Source organism: Oncorhynchus mykiss, chromosome 1 (assembly GCF_057628025.1).
Source record: "Oncorhynchus mykiss isolate SJ-2025 chromosome 1, ASM5762802v1, whole genome shotgun sequence".
Lineage (NCBI taxonomy): Eukaryota > Metazoa > Chordata > Actinopteri > Salmoniformes > Salmonidae > Oncorhynchus > Oncorhynchus mykiss.
The window spans coordinates 48,571,668-48,592,049 of NC_143022.1; the positions used below are offsets into that span (position 1 = coordinate 48,571,668).

The 20,382-nt window shown below is 41.7% G+C and overlaps 2 protein-coding genes across 2 annotated transcripts; one reads left to right on the forward strand and one right to left on the reverse strand.

Annotated features, from left to right (window-relative positions):
• Window positions 1-1,586: 1,586 nt before the first annotated feature.
• On the reverse strand, window positions 1,587-4,082 carry LOC149985530 (uncharacterized). Its single transcript, XM_090182038.1, has one exon. The coding sequence runs from the start codon at window positions 3,821-3,823 to the stop codon at window positions 2,294-2,296; it is 1,530 nt and encodes a 509-aa protein (XP_090038164.1). The 5' UTR covers window positions 3,824-4,082; the 3' UTR covers window positions 1,587-2,293.
• Window positions 4,083-13,846: 9,764 nt separating this feature from the next.
• Window positions 13,847-15,469, forward strand: LOC149985531 (uncharacterized). Its single transcript, XM_090182041.1, has one exon. It carries the CDS (start codon window positions 13,955-13,957, stop codon window positions 15,467-15,469), a length of 1,515 nt encoding a protein of 504 aa, XP_090038167.1. The 5' UTR covers window positions 13,847-13,954.
• Window positions 15,470-20,382: the final 4,913 nt, after the last annotated feature.

Below are 20,382 nucleotides of genomic sequence, written 5' to 3' on the forward strand. Positions count from 1 at the left end.
AGTGGCTAATGTTCACATTCTGTGGAGGTCAACTCCTCCTAGATCTGTGTGTGTATGTGTGCGTACATGGTTTGGTTTGAAGCTGGTCGCAGCAGCTGTGGCAGACAGATTCTGCTAGTGAGCTATACTGAGAGCACACAGCTGACTAACCCCTTCACTGCCGGCCAGAGAAATTGAAATGTATGCAAATGTTTCCCAGTTCATGGAAATACTTGCACCATGACGTGAAACAGTGAAAGAAAGGCCATGTTTCAGTTATGGTGACGCACGATCACATGTAGCCTAACTAACCTAACCTTCTTTCTTGAACCAGTTCTAGAACAATTGATACAGCCATACTGCTCTGCTTAGTCATAGCTTCTCATGCATGTTTCTAGAGAGGAACTGGGTACGATGCATGACTAATCTTACAATGCAATGTGAGTCTTTGCACTGGCCCGCAGATACATATCTACAAAAATGTGGTAACACCTCTTAAACTTGATGGATATCTTTATAATGCTAGTAAACTTTGGGCTTTGGTGGAGATAATGCGTTTCGGAATGAACCTTAGACAACAACACATAAGTTGCCAAAAAGTATTTATTATGATGGACTGTGAAAAACCCAATGTACTGTGTGAGAGCAGATATGACATTTTCTGTCATTTAAATAGTTGAGGCTGTGTGTAAATTCAGATGGTGTCAAGGTACAAAGTGTTCAACCTCCTTTCTTACAGACCTTTAGTGCCCCCCTGTGGAATATAACATGTCATTTCATGGGGATCAACATTTGTTTGCGAGGGTTGAAAAAAAAACATGGGTAATGTGAGAATAAAATCATGCCGAGGAAGTTTTATTCAAATGACGGAGGATGAGACACGAAGTGTCGTACAGTGTCAGGCTTCAGATCAAAAGAAAAACGATATAGTCACTGCGTCGCAGTCCAACCAACGGTATTTTAAACAAAGCACAGTTTGAAGGCTAAGCAAATGTCATTCACATTTCAGAAAATGTAAGGCAACACTACATCTATTCCAGTTAAAGGGCTAATTTTAAAAGGAAGAATTATATAAGCGTTGTGTTATGTGGCACTATCAGGTCTTTCTTGCAAAAGTGGGTTCTTTTGGCAAGAGAGACCTGGTTATCGTGTAACCCAGCAGTTATATTAAATCTGCAGCTGTCTGCTTCCCTTACATGTGCAAGTTGAGACAGGGCCTCTTGACTCAAGCAAAGAAACCTTTGGCCAAATATTACGACAAACAAGCCTATTGGTCAGAAAATGTTGTTCAGCATTCTCGCAATAAATAACCACTGTGTTTGGATAGATCCTCATTTCAAATGCTGTAGTACAAATAGTTCCACCTTAGAATTTGTCAGTGTTGCTATACATTGAAAACGTGAAGAATTATGACATTAAATTGTGAGTCAGATGTGCCACCTTCGGATTAATAAAAATTTGAATCGGAACTTCATTTATATTAGTCCGCACAGCACTTACCTCTTCTCCTTGGTCAACAAATCAACAAGTCCAATGAAGAAATAAACATTCTACTAAAAGGGTATACTTCATAGCTCACAAGAAACCAACAACACACACCACAGATCATTTTCAACTGCAATAAAACTTTATAGAAACAGAATTCTTTGGAACATGCTGATGATAAATTAACATTTGCCCAACTAGAATAACAAGTGGATTAATATTAATCTCTAGTTGATACTGAGGGACATATTCTATCATCACACCAGCGTACTAGATACTCTGGATACTCCTAAGGGGTTGAAGCAGTCCATCTTCAGGAAGAGAACACTGTTCGAGAAGCTCCACACCCCAGGGATGAAAGTACTTTGACAGCTTGTGGCTCCTGTTGGGTCTCATAGGAAAAGTCTGTTCCAACAGTACTTCCGACAGTAGCTGCTGCTGCTCATGCAGAACAGCCTGGATCGGTGGGCGCTGGATCATTTCTGTCACCTGTCCTTTGTGGTTTGGGGTTGAAAGGGAAGTGGAGGTACTAGGATGACAGGCAGGGCAGATGCTGGGATGATGCTGGTTGATCCTCTCTGGTCCATGGAAGGCCATGAGGTCTCAATAGGGCTCCTGATTGGCGCAGCGGTATAAGGCACTGGTCCCATAGGGCGGTTCACAATTGGCCCAGTGTCGTCAGGGTTTGGCCGGGGTAGGTCGTCATTGTAAATAAGAATTTGTTCTTAACTAACTTCACAATTTAAATAAAGGTCAAAAAAAATAAAATGAGGATATGTGTACGTGTGTGAGTGAGTGTGTGTGTGTGTGCGACCCCTTAAAACTGTCTTTACTCCATCTCTTCAGAAAGAGACTCTTCATCCACCTCCAAGATCGAGGGCAGTGATGGAGAGACACACACTGGGAAGAAAGGCCCAGACTTAAAGTTAACATCCCAGTGAATGGGCTTCACTCTCTTCCTGCGCCCTCGTTTGCTATTCTCCCATTCCCGCTCGGTCTTGGCACAGGAGGCGGGCATGTGCCCCCGCTTGATAGGAGGCTGTTCTGCCAGTGGGACCAAGGGGGTAAAGAGGATTTCAATGGGGCACTTGTCACCCGCCTGCACTGCTCTCCTACTGGTCAATAATGGGGAGTGGTCGGTGCGACCTGTGTGGCTGGGCGTAGGTCTGGGCAGGGGGTGACAGCCATTCTCTCCGCCTACGTCGGCTGGGTGGCAGACTAAAGGTGGACCACAGAGGAACATCCTCTCAGTGCTACTGAAGGACAGGGGCTCAGAGGGTAATATGATTTGTTTGTCACCCAGTTGTTCTGGTAGCTGCTGGTCCAGCATAGCAGACTGGATCTGTAAGAGCTGGATCCTCTTCGACACACGCCGTGATCTGGCGTTGGCAGGCCGGGCCGGCACTGGGGAGGCAGGTGGGGCAGGCACTCGGCTGGAAGGAACCGGAGAAGCAGATGGAGTAGGCACCAGAAGGTCAGGTACATAGCTGACCATTGGGGTAGGCAATGGGATGGCCATCTGGGCAGGGGAGGCTGACACTGCAATGGTTGGCAGCACATGGAAGGAATTGGTGCTCTCCCTCCCATCCGTGGAGTTTATAAGATCTAAGGTCTGGTTAGGGAACCTCAGAGTGCTGCCATCAGTATGTCTTGTTATCCTAGCTATCCCGGTCTTGGGTCGAGCCAGGCTTCTGCTGGCCTGGACCTCCGGCTGGAGGACATCCACAGGAGAACATAGCGGCTGCAAGAGTCTGCCGTCGGACAGAGACCGTCTGGCCCGAGCAGGAGGAGAGCGGGGCCTTTGGTCGTGGATGTTAGACCTCTGGAGAGGATTGGCCTGGATCCTGACCTCAGACTGGCTGCATGGAGTCCCAGATAAAGGAGCTACTGCCTTGGCTGCAGTGGAGCATATTTTGGGGCTCCTAGGGATGCTTCCTGATGTCTGTGGTCTGCTGGATTTAACCTCTGGCTCCTTCTTGTGGCTGGAGGTAAATGTGCTCCCTCTGGATTTGGTTTTAACCGGACCCAGACGCTTGCTACCCATCTGTCCCTCCAGCTGCAGACGAGGCATGCGAGGCACCTTGAGGGTGTTTTTGTTCCTTTGGACAGTGAGAGAGGTCACAGTGAGCATTGGGAGCCTGATGGGTGGAGTGGCCATTGGAAGCCTTCCCATGTCAGCCCTCTCTTTAGTCACATCCATGTTGTGGAAGTGGGATCGGCTATTCTTTCTCCCTGGCGGCATTGGCTGTAGGACAATATCACTGGCACACTGGACACTGAGGATGTCTGTCAGGCTGTTCTCAGAACTGTTCTGACTGGTCTCTTGTGTCCTAGTCCTGGACTTCCCTCTGTCTTTCATGGCTGTGAGAGACACAGTGGAAGAGCAAACAACATGTTTGAGAATAAGAATATAGAATAAATTACATATATTACAATAGAATTTGATCAAAGTTGTAATTATAAATTAGTGTTTTTCCACTTTCAAAGGACATTCCAATTCCTGCCAAAATGTTCACAAATTCATAAAAATGAAAGATTCACAGACTAAGGCCTACCTTCAATTTGGACTTCCAGATAATTTGCTCACGTAGGATTTGACTATACAGTTTCAACAATATATTCTTGAAAACACAAACACAAGACCACAATACCTAGTTTAAAAAAATATTTTTTTTGTCACAAATCACAAAACATAAGTTTTTCTTACAGTTATTGATCAAATGAAGTTGTCATAAGATAAAAGTAGTGTATTTGAGATTATTTCATTAAATTATAGGTCCTACCTCAGATATGGAAGAGCATCAATGACCTGTCTATGAAATGTCGTATTTTAACAAAAGAATGCTTCATTATGACATCATGTACATTATGACATAGCAGCCGTCCATAAAAGTTTGTTAAAACCACTTGAATAGGCATGAAATGTCCAATTAAATACAATAGGCCTAATTCAACAATTGAATAAAAACAATACTTTGACAGTAATTATTCAGTTTATTGGCTTTTATTTTCTTTACAGTAGTGGTTTTGAATGTATTAAAATGAGAGTAGGCCTAGTGAGTTTAGTAGAACTCGATCGCTCATTGAACACCTGTGTGGAACGTTCGCAGCTGACGCCACACAGACACCTTTGAAAAAAAATCACGATTTTAGTTTCATATTCAATTTATCAGCATATATGCACGACAAATAAATTCCCAGTACTCAAATAAATCTGAAAATCGCAATTATCTATTTATTATAGCATCCTCTTAGAATGAGAATCACTGTGGTGTCAATGTGTTTGATTATGTCCAAGTAGGAACATAGCTACAGGTATTTTAACTTATATACTATAATAGTAGTAGTTGTGTGTGTTTTCCTGTCGTGCATTCGTTTTGAGTCAACGCTAAACCCACAATATTTTGGTTCCATTCGGTATTAGCACCGTCAGCCAATGGGGGAAGTGACATGCCTGATGCCTAAATTGATGTTGTCAACCAAACACATTTCAATTTCACTTTAGAAATACAATAAATAGCCTGTTAATTTGTTGACAAAACAAGTTAATAAATTATATGTTGGCTTCACGTCTCCAACTCAACCAAAAATGAAAGTTAAAGAATGGAATTAAGCCAGCGTCTTAGATTGAAGTTTCCAAGCAGTAAATATATCCTTTAAAATGTTGAAATTTGGAAGCGTTGTCAACTAAACACAATTCAATATTACTTTTGTAATACAGTAAATAGCCATCTTACACACTAATGTAACAGTATTTATTCAACCTTTAAATAAGTAACAGATCCATGGCCACATTGAGGCTACTGTAACTATACATTTATTCGTATGTAATGTTCATCATAGAAAGCGTGCATGTTCAAGACAGCATGCCTATTGTAGGTCGTGGCGGATCTGTGGAGATATTCACAATTGATGTTGTCTAAGTAGATTCTCGAACGACATTGATGACTTGCACCATGTACTTTTAATGTATTCTCTACTTCAAACCAAGTAATTTGGTTTTGCTATTTGATGAAGCACAGTGTGGTTTAGTCGCCAGGGTTGTGGGTGCGATTCCCACGGGTGACCAGTGTGACCGTATGCTAAATGACTAAAATGTAAATAACCAGTGATGGAAAAAGTACTCAATTGTCATACTTGAGTAAAAGTAAAGTTACCTTAGTAGAAAATGACTCAAATAAAAGTGAAAGTCAGCCAATAAAATACTACCTGAGTTAAAGTCTAAAAGTATTTGGTTTTAAACATACTTCAGTATCAAAAGTAAATGTAGTTGCTAAAATATACTTAAGTATCAAAAGTAAAAGTATGAATTTAAAATTCCTTAAATTAAGCAAATCAGATAGCCAGGGTCACACCCAGACATCATTTAAAAACAAAGAATTTGTGTTTAGTGATTTGTGAGTCCGCCAGATCAGAGGCAGTAGGGATGACCAGGGATGTTCTCTTGATAAGTGTGGGAATTGGACCATTTTCGGTCCTGCTAAGCATTCAAAATGTAATGAGTACTTTTGGGTGTCAGGGAAAATATATGGAGTAAAAAGTACATCATATTCTTTAGAAATGTTAAGTAAAAGTAAAATATGTCAATAACATAAATAGTAAAGTACAGATACAGTACTTTAAAGTATTTTTACTTAAATACTTTTATATCAAAATAAAAAAAGTTGCACCCTCCATATATAAACTCCCAGTAATGTATTGGGTATTTACCAATGTTTTAGCATCACTGTGCCTTCTTCAGGGTAATGTCATGAAAACTTGAACCAGGTTATGTAGACAAACAGTGCAATTAGTGCCATAATGATTAAGTTAATTAGATTTAATGAGTGTTTTTTTTTTAAACAATCGTTTATGGCATATTAAATATATTAGGCTATTGTTATCGTATAGAAACATCATTGAATATAGTACATCATATTAGCATCCACATACATTATTGTTTAATTCAATTTCATATATTTCATTGTTTCGTATTTAATTTCATATTTGTTACATGTAATCTTTTGGTTCAACCTTAATCTATAATGAGCATCATCAACAGGGGGAACATATTAGGTGTACACTAGTAAGCTGTAGAAAGATTACATCAATTTATAAGACTTGTTCATAAAAGAAGGAATTGTTCATAAGAAGGGCCTGAGATCAAAGTCAATATTCAGACCACTAGGGGTCAATGTTTTTAGAGAGGATATCCTGTAAGGCTCCCTTTGTCGGCTTTTCCACATGAACAGATGATGAGATAGATTACTCCCGGGGTCTTGCATGAGATGATTACCCCTAACAGGGATGTTTCGACCTGTATGTGGGTGTCTGAAGAAGGATGTTTTTATAATGCTATTGCACTGTGCGCATGATCCACATTTGTAGTTCCCATTTGGGATAGGTGTCAAGAGTGTCTGAGTGAGCTCAGGGGGCATGTCAGATCTCACCAAGCTATCTCCAATATTGTGACCACGCTTATAGACCACCAGCGGGGATTCCTTGAAGAGGTGTGCAATTATTATTTTTGTCTGATTGCAGAATATGCCAGTCCTTTTTCAGGATTGCTTTCATTTTCTCTGAACCCTTGGTGTATTTAGTGCAAAAGATGGTTGCGTTGTTTTTCTTCTTTGGTTGAGTTTTAAGTAATTCCTCTCTTGGTTTATGAGATATTTTCATCATTGCAGCATCAAGAGTTTTGTCCTTGTAGCCTCTCATTTTGAATTGATCTGTCATTTTTTTTAGCATTGCTGTCAAAATCTGTCTGGTGGCCACAGATTTGTATAATCCTGCATAACTGGTTGACCATTCTTGAGGGGAAGGGGGTGCATACTATTCACACATAGCAAGGCATTGCGGTCTGTGGGCTTTGTATATAAGTCTGTGTGTACTGCATCATTATATTTGATGATCCATAAGTCCAGGTAGTGTATTTTTCTCTCATCAGTCTGCATGGGGATTTTAAGGTATTCAGAGCTCTCGTTTAGGTGAGTTTGGAATTAATTTAGTTCCTGCTGACTTCCTTCCCAGAGCACAAATACATCATCTATGTATCTCTTCCATAGGATGGTTTTAGAAACTTTCCCTGCAGAAGGCACAGTGATGCAGAAACGTGGGCAAATACCCAATAAATTACTGGGAGTTTATATACGGAGTGAGCGACTTTCTTTATTTTGATAGTTTATCGTTTATTTCCCCACACGAACACATTTTTCTGGGTGTGCGCCAGCTCATGTTTTTTAATCTGCTTAAGTACTTTACACCACTGTAAATAACACACATATGGGAGGTTTTATATGGAGTGTGCGACTTTCTTTATTTTGATATAAAGTATTTAAGTAAAAATACTTTAAAGTACTGTATCTGTACTTTATTATTTATGTTTTTGACATATTTTACACTTACTTAACAACATTCCTAAAGAATATAATGTACTTTTTACTCCATACATTTCCCTGACACCCAAAAGTACTCATTACATGTTGAATGCTTAGCAGGACAGAAAATGGTCCAATTCCCACACTTCAAGAGAACATCCCTGGTCATCCCTACTGCCTCTAATCTGGTGTACTCACTAATCACTTCCACTATATTTAAAACCAAATACTTTTAGACTTTTACTCAGGTAGTATCTTATTGGCTGACTTTCACTTTTATTTGAATAATTTTCTACTAAAAAGGTAACTTTACTTTTACTCAAGTATGACAATTGAGACTTCCGGAAATGGCTAAGCTCTAACAAGACGTGTCTGCGTAGCGTCCTCAAACTTTCAAACCTTTTTAAGGCATTTGACATGGTTTACCTTTTCGTCAATAGTGAGTTGGAAGTTAAAACATCTATTGTATCGTCAAATTAAAATATGCCCAATATGTCAAAGCCTCAGACGAGGCATAGAAAAATGCCCCTCTCTGACAGCCCTTCTTCGGATTCGGCAGATGCTAGCTCGGAAGAAGCACCAGCATGGTTCAGAATAGAGATGGACGAGGGTATAACAAAAATCCAAGAGACACTTTCTGAACACCTCAGCAAAATTGATGTACTGGTCGATAAACTCCACGAAGACCAGATAGTCACAAAGGGACGAGTGACAAAGTTAGAAAAAGCCCATGCTGACCACCAGGCTGCCATCCTGGACGTCCGCGAGGAAGTGGACCAAAAATACAAGAAGTGAGAATTTGAGACTTCAAGGTTTCCCAGAGGCCGTGGAGGGAAGAGACGCGATCTGCTTTCTACAGGAATGGATTCCCAAAATTCTGGATCTACCCCCTCCCGCGCACCCACTGGAGATCGAGAGGGCCCATCGCACCCTACGGAGGCGGCTGCCTGGCCAGGTTGCACCCAGGGCATTTGTCATTACATTTCTACACTACCAGAACAAGGTTCGCATCCTCTCTGCTGCCCGAGCAAAGGGAGAGCTCAAGTATGGAGATGCCAGAATCATGAGCTTTCCGGATCTTTCTCCCACACTACACAAGAGGAGGATGGCTTTCTCCCCACTGAAGAGACTTCTACGTCAGGCTGGCTTGGCATACGACCTGAGCTACCCAGCGACTTTGAAGATCGAAACCAAGAATGGTGAGCGCACATTTGACTCTGTGAAGATGGCTGAAACATACATGAGGAAAGAACTTCCTGACTTGTTCACGTCTACTACATCCCGAGCTTTAGCTCGTAAAAGCTTGTAGCTTTAGCTACTATACGTCCACACTATGCCAGGTAGTTATAATTTTTCTGTATACTTCATTTTATGCAGAGAGGTCCAGCCGGGTTTGGTTAAATAGTTATGTGGCATTTGACTGGGTTTCAAGCCTAACTATGTTTATATTACTTCAGGGAATTTTAGCTACTATTACGTTTGCTGGCTTGTTTATTGTTAGAGATATATGCTAGTGTTACTGATACCGAGACCGGGATAAGTTACTCGCTGGCCGCCTATTTGCCAACTAGCTGATAGCTTTACACTTGTGTATGTGCATACGTGTGTGTGTGTGTATATATATAATATTTTTTTGGAGACAGTGAACTCAGGAGGATGGTGATTGTTTAACTACTTGTCCCTATTTTATGAGAGATGATTGTTATCGTCTGTTAAAGGTTTTCATTTATACATCACAGCTTGATGTCTTTTTTCCTGACCTGCTGGGGTGCATTTGTGGTCATCGCTTTTGTCGCCTCGCAGCACAGGTCTCAGGGCGCATTGGGGAATGCCGATTGGTTGACATTTGGGTGTGCTTGTAGGCTCTGTTGGTGACTATGAACGCATATAAGGTTTTTGTTGTTGTTGTTGAGACATGCTCAAGTTGGGCGAAATAGTCCGGTCATTATTGTTGTAATCAAATTGTATTTTGTTACTTGACTAACAATATGTTTATGCTACAAGGAACAGTCAATGTAGTTCCAATTCCATATACATATAATTTAGAATTAACCTAATTAGAGCGATGCTATGCATAGTAGGTACATCTAGTTTAAAGACTAGCATCTAAGGATATGGGTACTTTCACTCCCTCAGTTGGGGAGGGGGTTGGGTGGGTTTGTGGTAGGGTCAGGGTATTAGCTCACGAGATGTTTACTACTTTAAATTTTCAAGTTGTATACACTCAATGCAATTTTGTTTCTTTCCTTTTCCCTATTTCTTATTTTCTTTAAAGATGTCTGCACCTAATAACTATACTTTTATGACACTTAACATTAAGGGTACTAAATGCCCAGTCAAGCGCAAACGCATTCTGAATGATCTAAAGCAGCATAAGGTTGATATAGCTCTTCAGGAGACACACCTGACTGACTCTGAGCATGATAAACTGAAGAGAATGGGTGGGCCAAGTGTACTATTCATCTTTCACATCTCGGGCAAGAGGGGTGGCCATACTCATTAATAAGCATTGCCCCTTTCAGATACAATCTCAGAATAAAGACAAAGGGGGAAGGTTTGTGATCATTCAAGGTTTCATTAATATTGAGCCCATTACCATTGTGATTGTGTATGGTCCTAACCATGATGATCCTACATTTTACAAAGACATCTTTTTAAAGTTAATATGCCCATCATCAGAGATAATAATGGCAGGGGATTTTAACTTGGTACTGGACCCTTCCAGTGATAGATCTTCCTCTAATAGTATCAACCTCACACAGGAAGCTAAAATGTTAAAAGCAGAAATTAAACACTTTGGACTCGTAGACTTATGGACATTTCACAACCAAAAGGTTAAAGAATACTCATTTTACTCCCCTGTCCATAACAATTACTCTAGAAGAGACTTATTTCTTATTCCTGCAGCCAGGGGAAGTTTAACTACTGGGTGTAAGTACTTACCAAGATGTATATCAGATCATTCTGCCCTGCTGGCTTCAGTACCCGTCAGTAGAGCACAGCCACCCTCAAGAAGATGGAGGTTTGGTACATATTTACTAAATACTCCCACATTTGTAACATTTCTGAACACTCATATATACTTATTTTTTAGCACCAATAACAACTCTGCCTCTTCCCTAATTTTATGAGAAGCTCTCCTTGCATATCTGAGGGGGCAAATCATATCCTTTAGTTCAGATGCTTGTCAGATGTATAAGGCTCAAGTAGATTCGTTGGAGAATGAAATTACAGATCTGGAAAATGAACATAGTGTAACATTTGACGACTCAACTCTACAAAAATTTGACTCAAAGCGATTGGAATATAACACCCTGACGACCCATGAAGTGGAAAATGCTCTCAGGAGAACAAAACAAAACCACTACGAACATGGAGATAAAGCAGGAAAGTTCCTTCCTTGCCAGATAAGACGAGAGGATGCTAGTAGAGTTATTAGCTCTATTAAGCTACCCAGTAACACAGTTGTTCACAGTCCTGAGGAAATGTATCCAGTCTTCAGGGAGTTTTATGAAACATTGTACAAGTCTGAAGGGGATGCCCCTGCCACAATGCATGAGTTTTTGAACAAACTCAATTTACAAACTTTAATGATGAGGATAGAGAGCACTTGGAGAAAGAGATTAGGGAATCCATTTAGGGAATCCATTTTCAACACTGCTGGGGGAAAATCACCAGGGTTAGACGGATTCCCTATTGATTTCTTTCGATCCTTTTTACCCAAACTAATTGAGCCTCTTTACAGTAAGTTTAATTATGCCATAGAGACAGAAAAGCTCCCAGACAATGATCACAGTTTTGTTAAAACCTGGGAAAGATCCTATGCTTTGTGGGTCGTATAGACCAATATCTCTATTGAACACTTCATATAAGATTCTTGTGAAACTCATTGCTCTTAGACTGGATAAGGTTCTACCTGACTTGGTTGATATGGACCAAACAGGCTTTGTAAGAAACCGCTCATCTCCTGATAATATCAGAAGATTATTTAATATTATGCATTATGTAGAGAATGACCGGAAAAAGCTTTTGACCGCATAGAATGGAACTATCTGTTTGAAGTTTTACAGAGGAAGAATATTGGACCTAAGTATGTAGGTCTGATTAGATTACTGTACAAATGTATTATATTTGTAGCAAAACCAGATTCATTAAATTGGCAGAGCTATTATATGGAAGAGTGACACTCCGCCAAGCAAGCAGATGTGGCTAAAATAACTATCTTCCTATATTCCATCTGAAAGAATAACATACAATTGATGTAATAAACCCTTTGAATTTACTGATGTCTGGGGGGACTTTCAGTAGTTTCTAGAGACGTCACCTTAGCTGCCTCATTACTACTTTCTTCATGAATCTATTATTATTATTTGTTTTTGTGTTGAATCATTTATTTTCTAGCATGGAATGTGAAGGTCATTCTGTTTCTTTTTTTGTTGTTAATCAGTGAAGTTAATACCGGTAGAGGGGAGGGAGGGGGGTGTTCCTGTGTTGGGGAGGGAAGGGTTTTGCACGATGTGCTCCCATGTAGCATGGTGTTTTGTTTAGGTGGAAGGAATAACGGGGCATTATCTGTATCATATTCTGATGATTGTTAAATTGTTAAAAAATAAATAAAAAATGGCAATAAATATATTGTAAAAAAAAAAGTATGACAATTGAGTACTTTTTCCACCACTGGTTATTTACATTTTAGTCATTTAGCATACGGTCACACTGGTCACCCGTGGGAATCACACCCACAACCCTGGCGACTAAACCACACTGCTTCATCAAACAGCAGAACTAAATGACCTGGTTTGAAGTTGAGATGACATGGTGCAAGTGATAGTGCATGCTATCTTGAACATGCACATTTTATATGATTAACTTTACATATGAATACATGTATAGTTATAGTAACCTCGGTGGCCATGGATCTGTTACTTATTTTAAGGTTGAATAAATACTGTTACATTAGTTTGTAAGAGAGCCTTAACTTTAGGCTATTTACTGTATTACAAAAGTAAAATTGAATTGTGTATAGTTGACAACATCAATTTAGACTTCCGGCATGTCACTTCCCCTATTGGCTGACGGTGCTAATACCGAATGGGACCAAAAAATTGTGGGTTTAGCTTTGACTCAAAACGAATGCACAACAAGAAAACACACACAACTACTACTATTATAGTATAGAAGTCAAAATACCAGTAGCTATGTTCCTACTTGGACATAATCAAAAACATTGACACCACAGTGATTCTCATTCTAAGAGGATGCTCTAATAAATAAACAATTGCGATTGTCAGGTTTATTTGAGTACTGGGAATGTATTTGCCGTGCATTATTGCTGATAAGTTGAATATGAAACTAAAATCGTGAATGTTTTTCAAAGGCGTCCGTGGCGTCAGCTGCGAACCTTCCACACAGATGTTCAATGAGCGATTGAGTTCTAGGAAACTCACTAGGCCTACTCTCATTTTAATAAATTCAAAACCACTACTGTAATGAAAATATAAGCAAATAAACTGAATATTTACTGTCAAAGTACTATCTTATTCAATTGCTGAATTAGGCCTATTTTATTTAATTTTACATTTCATGCCTATTCAAGTGGTTTTGACAAACTTTTATTATGTGGACGGCTACTATGTCATAATGTACATGATGTCATAATGAAGCATTATTTTGTTAAAATAAGACATTCCATAGACAGGTCATTGATGCTATACCTGAACTAAGGTAGGACCTATAATTTAATGAAATAATCTCAAATACACTACTTTTATCTTATGAGAACTTTATTTGATCAATAACTGTAAGAAAAACGGTTATGTTTTGTGATTTATGACAAAAAAAAGTATTTATTTAAACTAGGTATTGTGGTCTTAATATATTCTTGAAACTGTACAGTCAAATCCTACGTGAGCAAATTATCTGGAAGTCCAAATTGAAGGTAGGCCTTAGTCTGTGAATCTTTCATTTTTATGAATTTGTGAACATTTTGGCAGGAATTGGAATGTCCTTTGAAAGTGGAAAAACACTAGTTCATAAAAACAACTTTGATCAAATTCTATTGTAATATATGTAATTTATTCTATATTCTTATTCTCAAACATATTGTTTGCTCTTCCACTGTGACTCTCACAGCCATGAAAGACAGAGGGAAGTCCAGGACTAGGACACAAGAGACCAGTCAGAACAGTTCTGAGAACAGCCTGACAGACATCCTCAGTGTCCGGTGTGCCAGTGATATTGTCCTACAGCCAATGCCACCAGGGAGAAAGAATAGCCGATCCCACTTCCACAACATGGATGTGACTAAAGAGAGGGCTGACATGGGAAGGCTTCCATTGGCCACTCCACCCATCAGGCTCCCAATGCTCACTGTGACCTCTCTCAATGCCCAAAGGAACAAAAACACCCTCAAGGTGCCTCGCATGCCTCGTCTGCAGCTGGAGGGACAGATGGGTAGCAAGCCTCTGGGTCCGGTTAAAACCAAAACCGGAGGGAGCACATTGATCTCCAGCCACAAGAAGGAGCCAGAGGTTAAATCCAGCAGACCACAGATACCAGGAAGCATCCCTAGGAGACCCAATTTATGCTCCACTGCAGCCAAGGCAGTAGCTCCTTTATCTGGGACTCCATGCAGCCAGTCTGAGGTCAGGATCCAGGCCAATCCTCTCAAGAGGTCTAACATCCAGGACCAAAGGCCCCGCTCTCCTCCTGCTCAGGCCAGACGGTCTCTGCCCGACGGAAGCCTCTTGCAACCGCCATGTTCTCCTGTGGATGTCCTCCAGCCGGAGGTCCAGGCCAGCAGAAGCCTGGCTCGACCCAAGACCGGGATAGCTAGGATAACAAGACATACTGATGGCAGCACTCTGAGGTTCCCTAACCAGACCTTAGAGATTATAAACTACATGGGTAGGAGGGAGAGCACCAATTCTTTCCCTGTGCTGCCAACCATTGCAGTGTCAGCCTCACCTCCCCTGATGGCCATCCCATTGCCTACCCCAATGGTCAGCTATGTACCTGACCTTCTGGTGCCTACTCCATCTGCATCTCCGGTTCCTTCCAGCCGAGTGCCTGCCCCACCTGCCTCCCCAGTGCCAGCCCGGCCTGCCAACACCAGATCACGGCGTGTGTCGAAGAAGATCCAGCTATTACAGATCCAGTCTGCTATGCTGGACCAGCAGCTACCAGAACAACTGGGTGACAAACAAATCATATTACCCTCTGAGCCCCTGTCCTTCAGTAGCACTGAGAGGATGTTCCTCTGTGGTCCACCTTTAGTCTGCGGAGATGGCTGTCACCCCCTGACCAGACATACACCCAGCCACACAGGTCGCACCGACCACTCCCCTTTACTGACCAGTGGGAGAGCCGTGCAGGCGGATGAGAAGTGCCCCTTTGATACCCTCTTGACCCCCTTGGTCCCACTGGCAGAACAGCCTCCTATCAAGCGGGGGCACATGCCCGCCTCCCGTGCCAAGGCCGAGCGGGAGAATAGACAACGAGGGCGTAGGAAGAGAGTGAAGCCCATTCACTGGGACGTTAACTTTAAGTCTGGGCCTTTCTTCCCAGTGTGTGTCTCTCCATCACTGCCCTCGATCTTGGAGGTGGATGAAGAGTCTCTTTCTGAAGAGATGGAGCAAAGCCAGTTGTAAGGGGTCGCACACACACACATCTTAATTTAATTTATTTTTTACCTTTATTTAAATTGTGAAGTTAGTTAAGAACAAATTCTTATTGAGCATGACGACCTACCCCTGCCAAACCCTAAACCGGACGACACTGGGCCAATTGTGAGCCTCTTCCTGAAGATGGACTGCTTCAACCCCTTAGGAGTATCCAGAGTATCTAGTACGCTGATGTGATGATAGAATATGTCCCTCAGTATGAACTAGAGATTAATATTAATCCACTTGTTATTCTAGTTAGGCAAATGTTAATTTATCATCACCATGTTCCAAAGAATTCTGTTTCTATAAAGTTTTATTGCAGTTGAAAATGATCTGTGGTGTGTGTTGTTGGTTTCTTGTGAGCTATGAAGTATACCCTTTTAGTAGAATGTTTATTTCTTCATTGGATTTGTTGACCAAAGAGTAGAGGTAAGTGCTGATCGGACTAATATAAGTGAAGTTCCGATTCAAATTTGTATTATTCCGAAGGAGGTACATCTGACGCAAAGAGGCCCTGTCTAAACTTGCACATGTAAGGGAAGCAGACAGCTGCAGATGAAATATAACTGCTGGGTTCTGCGGTAACCAGGTCTCTCTTGCCAAAAGAACCCTCTTTTGCAAGAAAGACCTGGATAGTGCCACATAAGAAACACTTATATAAATTATTCCTTTTATACGAATAAAAACCACCCCTTTATCTGGAATAGATGTAGTGTTGCCTTACATTTGTGGAATATGAATGACATTTGCTTAGCCTTCCAACTGTGCTTCGTTTAAAATACTGTTGATTGGACTGCGAGGCAGTGACTGTATCGTTTTTCTTTTGATCTGAAGCCTGACACTGTACGACACGACGTGTCTCATCCTTCGTCTTTTGAATAAAACTTCCTCAGCATGATTTTATTCTAACATTATCCATGTTTGTTTTTTTCAACCCTCAAAAACAAATGTTGATCCCCATGTAATGACACGTGATATTCCACAGGGGGGCACTAAAGTTCTGTAAGAAAGGAGGTTGAACACTTTGTACCTTGAACACCATCTAAACTAACACACAGCCTCAACTATTTAAATGACAGAAATGTAGGGTATGTAAACATTATATAAAGTGGCACAGTTTAAATGACTAGTGATACATTTATTACATCGAATAATTCATTATTAAAGTGGCTAGAGATTGAGTCTGTATGTTGGCAGCAGCCACTCAATGCATTGCTTCAAGCCATCGAGAGAATGTCTCCTATGAAATCTATAAAAGCTATCCAACTGCCTAAGTTGTACCTAATGGAAGCGTAAAATAATTAACAATTTTAAAATCTCTATATTTGACACATTATTTCTATTTTATGACTGAAAATATCCATGTAGAATGCCAGAATGATGCAACACGGAAGGCAACTCAACGGCTGTAGTGTAGTTCTTCATTAAAGTATTTAAACTGGAACAACCATTTTAGTAATGGATTCAATATATTCAGTAAGAATTCCGGCTCTCACAGACCTGTTAGTTTTTCTTTAAGAAGCCCTCCTGTTCTCCACTCATTACCTGTATTAACTGCACCTGTTTGAACTCGTTACCTGTATAAAAGACACCTATCCACACACTCAATCAAACAGACTCCAACCTCTCCACAATGGCCAAGACTAGAGAGCTGTGTAAGGACATCAGGGATAAAATTGTAGACCTGCACAAGGCTGGGATAGGCTACAGGACAATATGCAATCAGCTTGGTGAGAAGGCAACAACTGTTGGCGCAATTAAAAGAAAATGGAAGAAGTTCAAGATGACGGTCAATCACCCTCGATCTGGGGCTCCATGCAAGATCTCACCTCGTGAACCATCCACCAGGAAAAACTTCCCCTGAACAGTGAGATAGAGGACATTTGTCATCTGCCTATGAGATAGCCAGAAGCATCTCATACACTTATTTTCTCTGATCTGCAACTATTCTGTTGTGTCTATAGAACTGTACTGCTCTCCAGTCCCTGTTTACTAGCGCTTGGGGAGAAGCAGCAATGCATTTCTCACAGTCTTGTTTTCCAGGCATTTTTCCCCATTCGGATAAAGTTCATCAAGGAATCTTCAACTGCATCCACCTCTATTGTCGACCAATACCTTTTTGTTCCTTTGCCACCTTTGTAAAGAGATGGCATTATGAATGACTACATTAAATAAAGGTTGACTACAATACAGTACTTGAACATCTCTCTGTATTAACTCTACAAGGTTACAGCTGTATCTGCAGAGACTGTGTTGAAATTAAACTAACAATCGCAACTAAATAACTACATAGATAAGGATGTGAGAGGAGAATGTGCAATGCTGACATCAAGGCAGACTCAATCTGTATGGAATCTAAGCCCAACAATCTGTTTGCAACATAAACCTTCTAATAAAAGCAATACCTATTAAATCAAGTTCCCTCCCTCAAGAAAAACAATGTAAAGTGTGGTAATCCTTCTGTGTTATCATCTATCCTGACACACTAGTTCCAGATCTAACATCTTGACTTGTGTCCAATCCAAACCGAACCGTTCTGTGCTGGCATGGTTGGAAATACACTAACTGATAAAGACAGGATTTATCTGGACCAGCACAGTATGGCCCATAAGTTGACACTACAGATTGAAAATGCACTGCCTGAAGGCAGTAGGAAACATGCTTACCGTGTGAGCCTCTCTTTTGTCCCAGTCTTCCCTTGGTCAGTGGTTGTTTGGCCCGAATCGCTGACATCTCTCCTGGAAAACATGTTGAAAAGGACATTGTAATTAAGAATAGGTCCATGTGTATGTAAGGTATAGGCATACCGGTCAGATTTTCTTCATAGGATTCTTCAGATGACTCCTCTTTCTCAGAGTCATTCTCTGATGCGCAATCAGTGGCCGCAGCATCCATTTCTTCAGACATAATAGTTTGTAAAAGACAAAAAACAAAATCAAATTGCAGCAAGTTAAATCAATGCACAACAAATTAGAGTCAGAATTTTTTGCCAGAGTGAAAATGCACTGACTGAAGACAGTAGTAAACATGTTTACCGTGTGAACCTCTCTTTTGTCCCAGCTTTCCCTTGGTCATTGGCCCGAATCGCTGACATCTCTCCTGGAAAACATCAGTGGGAATCATGTCAGTTTCACCCAATCCAACCTATGAACCAATCCATAAGCGATAACTGTTGGAGCAACTAAAAATGCAGGTTTATAACAGCTGTGCTGTTGAATATGGTATGAGAGGGACGGCTACAGCCACACAAACCCTACAGATACAGCCATGTAGTGAGAGGGGAACGCGCAATACCATGCTGAAATGAAGGCAGACTCCATCAGGGTGGATGTTATTCAAGCCTATTGAATATGGTATGAGAGGGACGGCTACAGCCACACAAACCCTACAGATACAGCCATGTAGTGAGAGGGGAACGCGCAATACCATGCTGAAATGAAGGCAGACTCCATCAGGGTGGATCCTAACCTTTTTCTGTACAATCCAAACGGAACCGTTCTGTGCTGGCATGGTTGGAAATACACTAACTGACAGAGATGGTCGCCTCGCTTCGCGTTCATAGGAAACTATGCAGTATTTTTGGGGGGTTTTTGGGGGGGGAATTTTACCCCTTTTCCTCCCCAATTTCGTAGTATCTTGTCTCATCGCTACAACTCCCGTACGGGCTCAAGCCTATTGAATATGGTATGAGAGGGACGGCTACAGCCACACAAACCCTACAGATACAGCCATGTAGTGAGAGGGGAACGCGCAATACCATGCTGAAATGAAGGCAGACTCCATCAGGGTGGATCCTAACCTTTTTCTGTACAATCCAAACGGAACCGTTCTGTGCTGGCATGGTTGGAAATACACTAACTGACAGAGATGGTCGCCTCGCTTCGCGTTCATAGGAAACTATGCAGTATTTTTGGGGGGTTTTTGGGGGGGGAATTTTACCCCTTTTCCTCCCCAATTTCGTAGTATCTTGTCTCATCGCTACAACTCCCGTACGGGCTCGGGAGAGACGAAGGTTGAAAGTCATGCGTCCTCCGATACACAACCCAACCAAGCCACACTGCTTCTTAACACAGCGCGCATCCAACCCGGAAGCCAGCCGCACCAATGTGTCGGAGGAAACACGGTGCACCTGGCAACCTTGGTTAGCGCGCACTGCGCCCGGCCCGCCACAGGAGTCGCTTTTGCGTGTTGAGACGCTCCCTAACCCGAACGACGCTAGGCCAACTGTGCGTCTCCCCACGGACCTCCCGGTCGCGGCCGGTTACGACAGAGCCTGGGCGAGAACCCAGAGTCTCTGGTGGCACAGCTGGCGCTGCAGTACAGTGCCCTTAACCACTGCGCCACCCGGGAGGCAGTATTTTGTTTTTTAATGTCTATTTCTTACACTGTTCCCCAGGAAATCTGAAGTCTAATTACATACAGCCGGGAAGAACTATTGGATATAAGAGCAACGTCAACTTACCAACATTACGACCATGAATATGGCTTACCCAAAGTGGATCCTCTGTTTGGACCACCACCCAGGACAATGGATCGGATTCCAGAAGGCGACCAAAAACAATGGCGTCCCAGAAGGGGAAGACGGAGCGGTCTTCTGGTCAGGCTCCGTAGACGGGCACATCGCTCACCGCTTCCGAATATACTACTCGCCAATGTCCAGTCTCTTGACCACAAGGTAGACGAAATTCGAGCAAGGGTTGCCTTCCAGAGAGACATCAGAGATTGTAACATTCTCTGTTTCACGGAAACATGGCTCACTCGGGATACGTTATCAGACTCGGTACAGCCACCCGGTTTCTTCACACATCGCGCCGACAGAAACAAACATCTCTCTGGTAAGAAGAAGGGCGGGGGTGTATGTCTTATGATTAAAGAGTCGCAAATCTGACCACGACTCG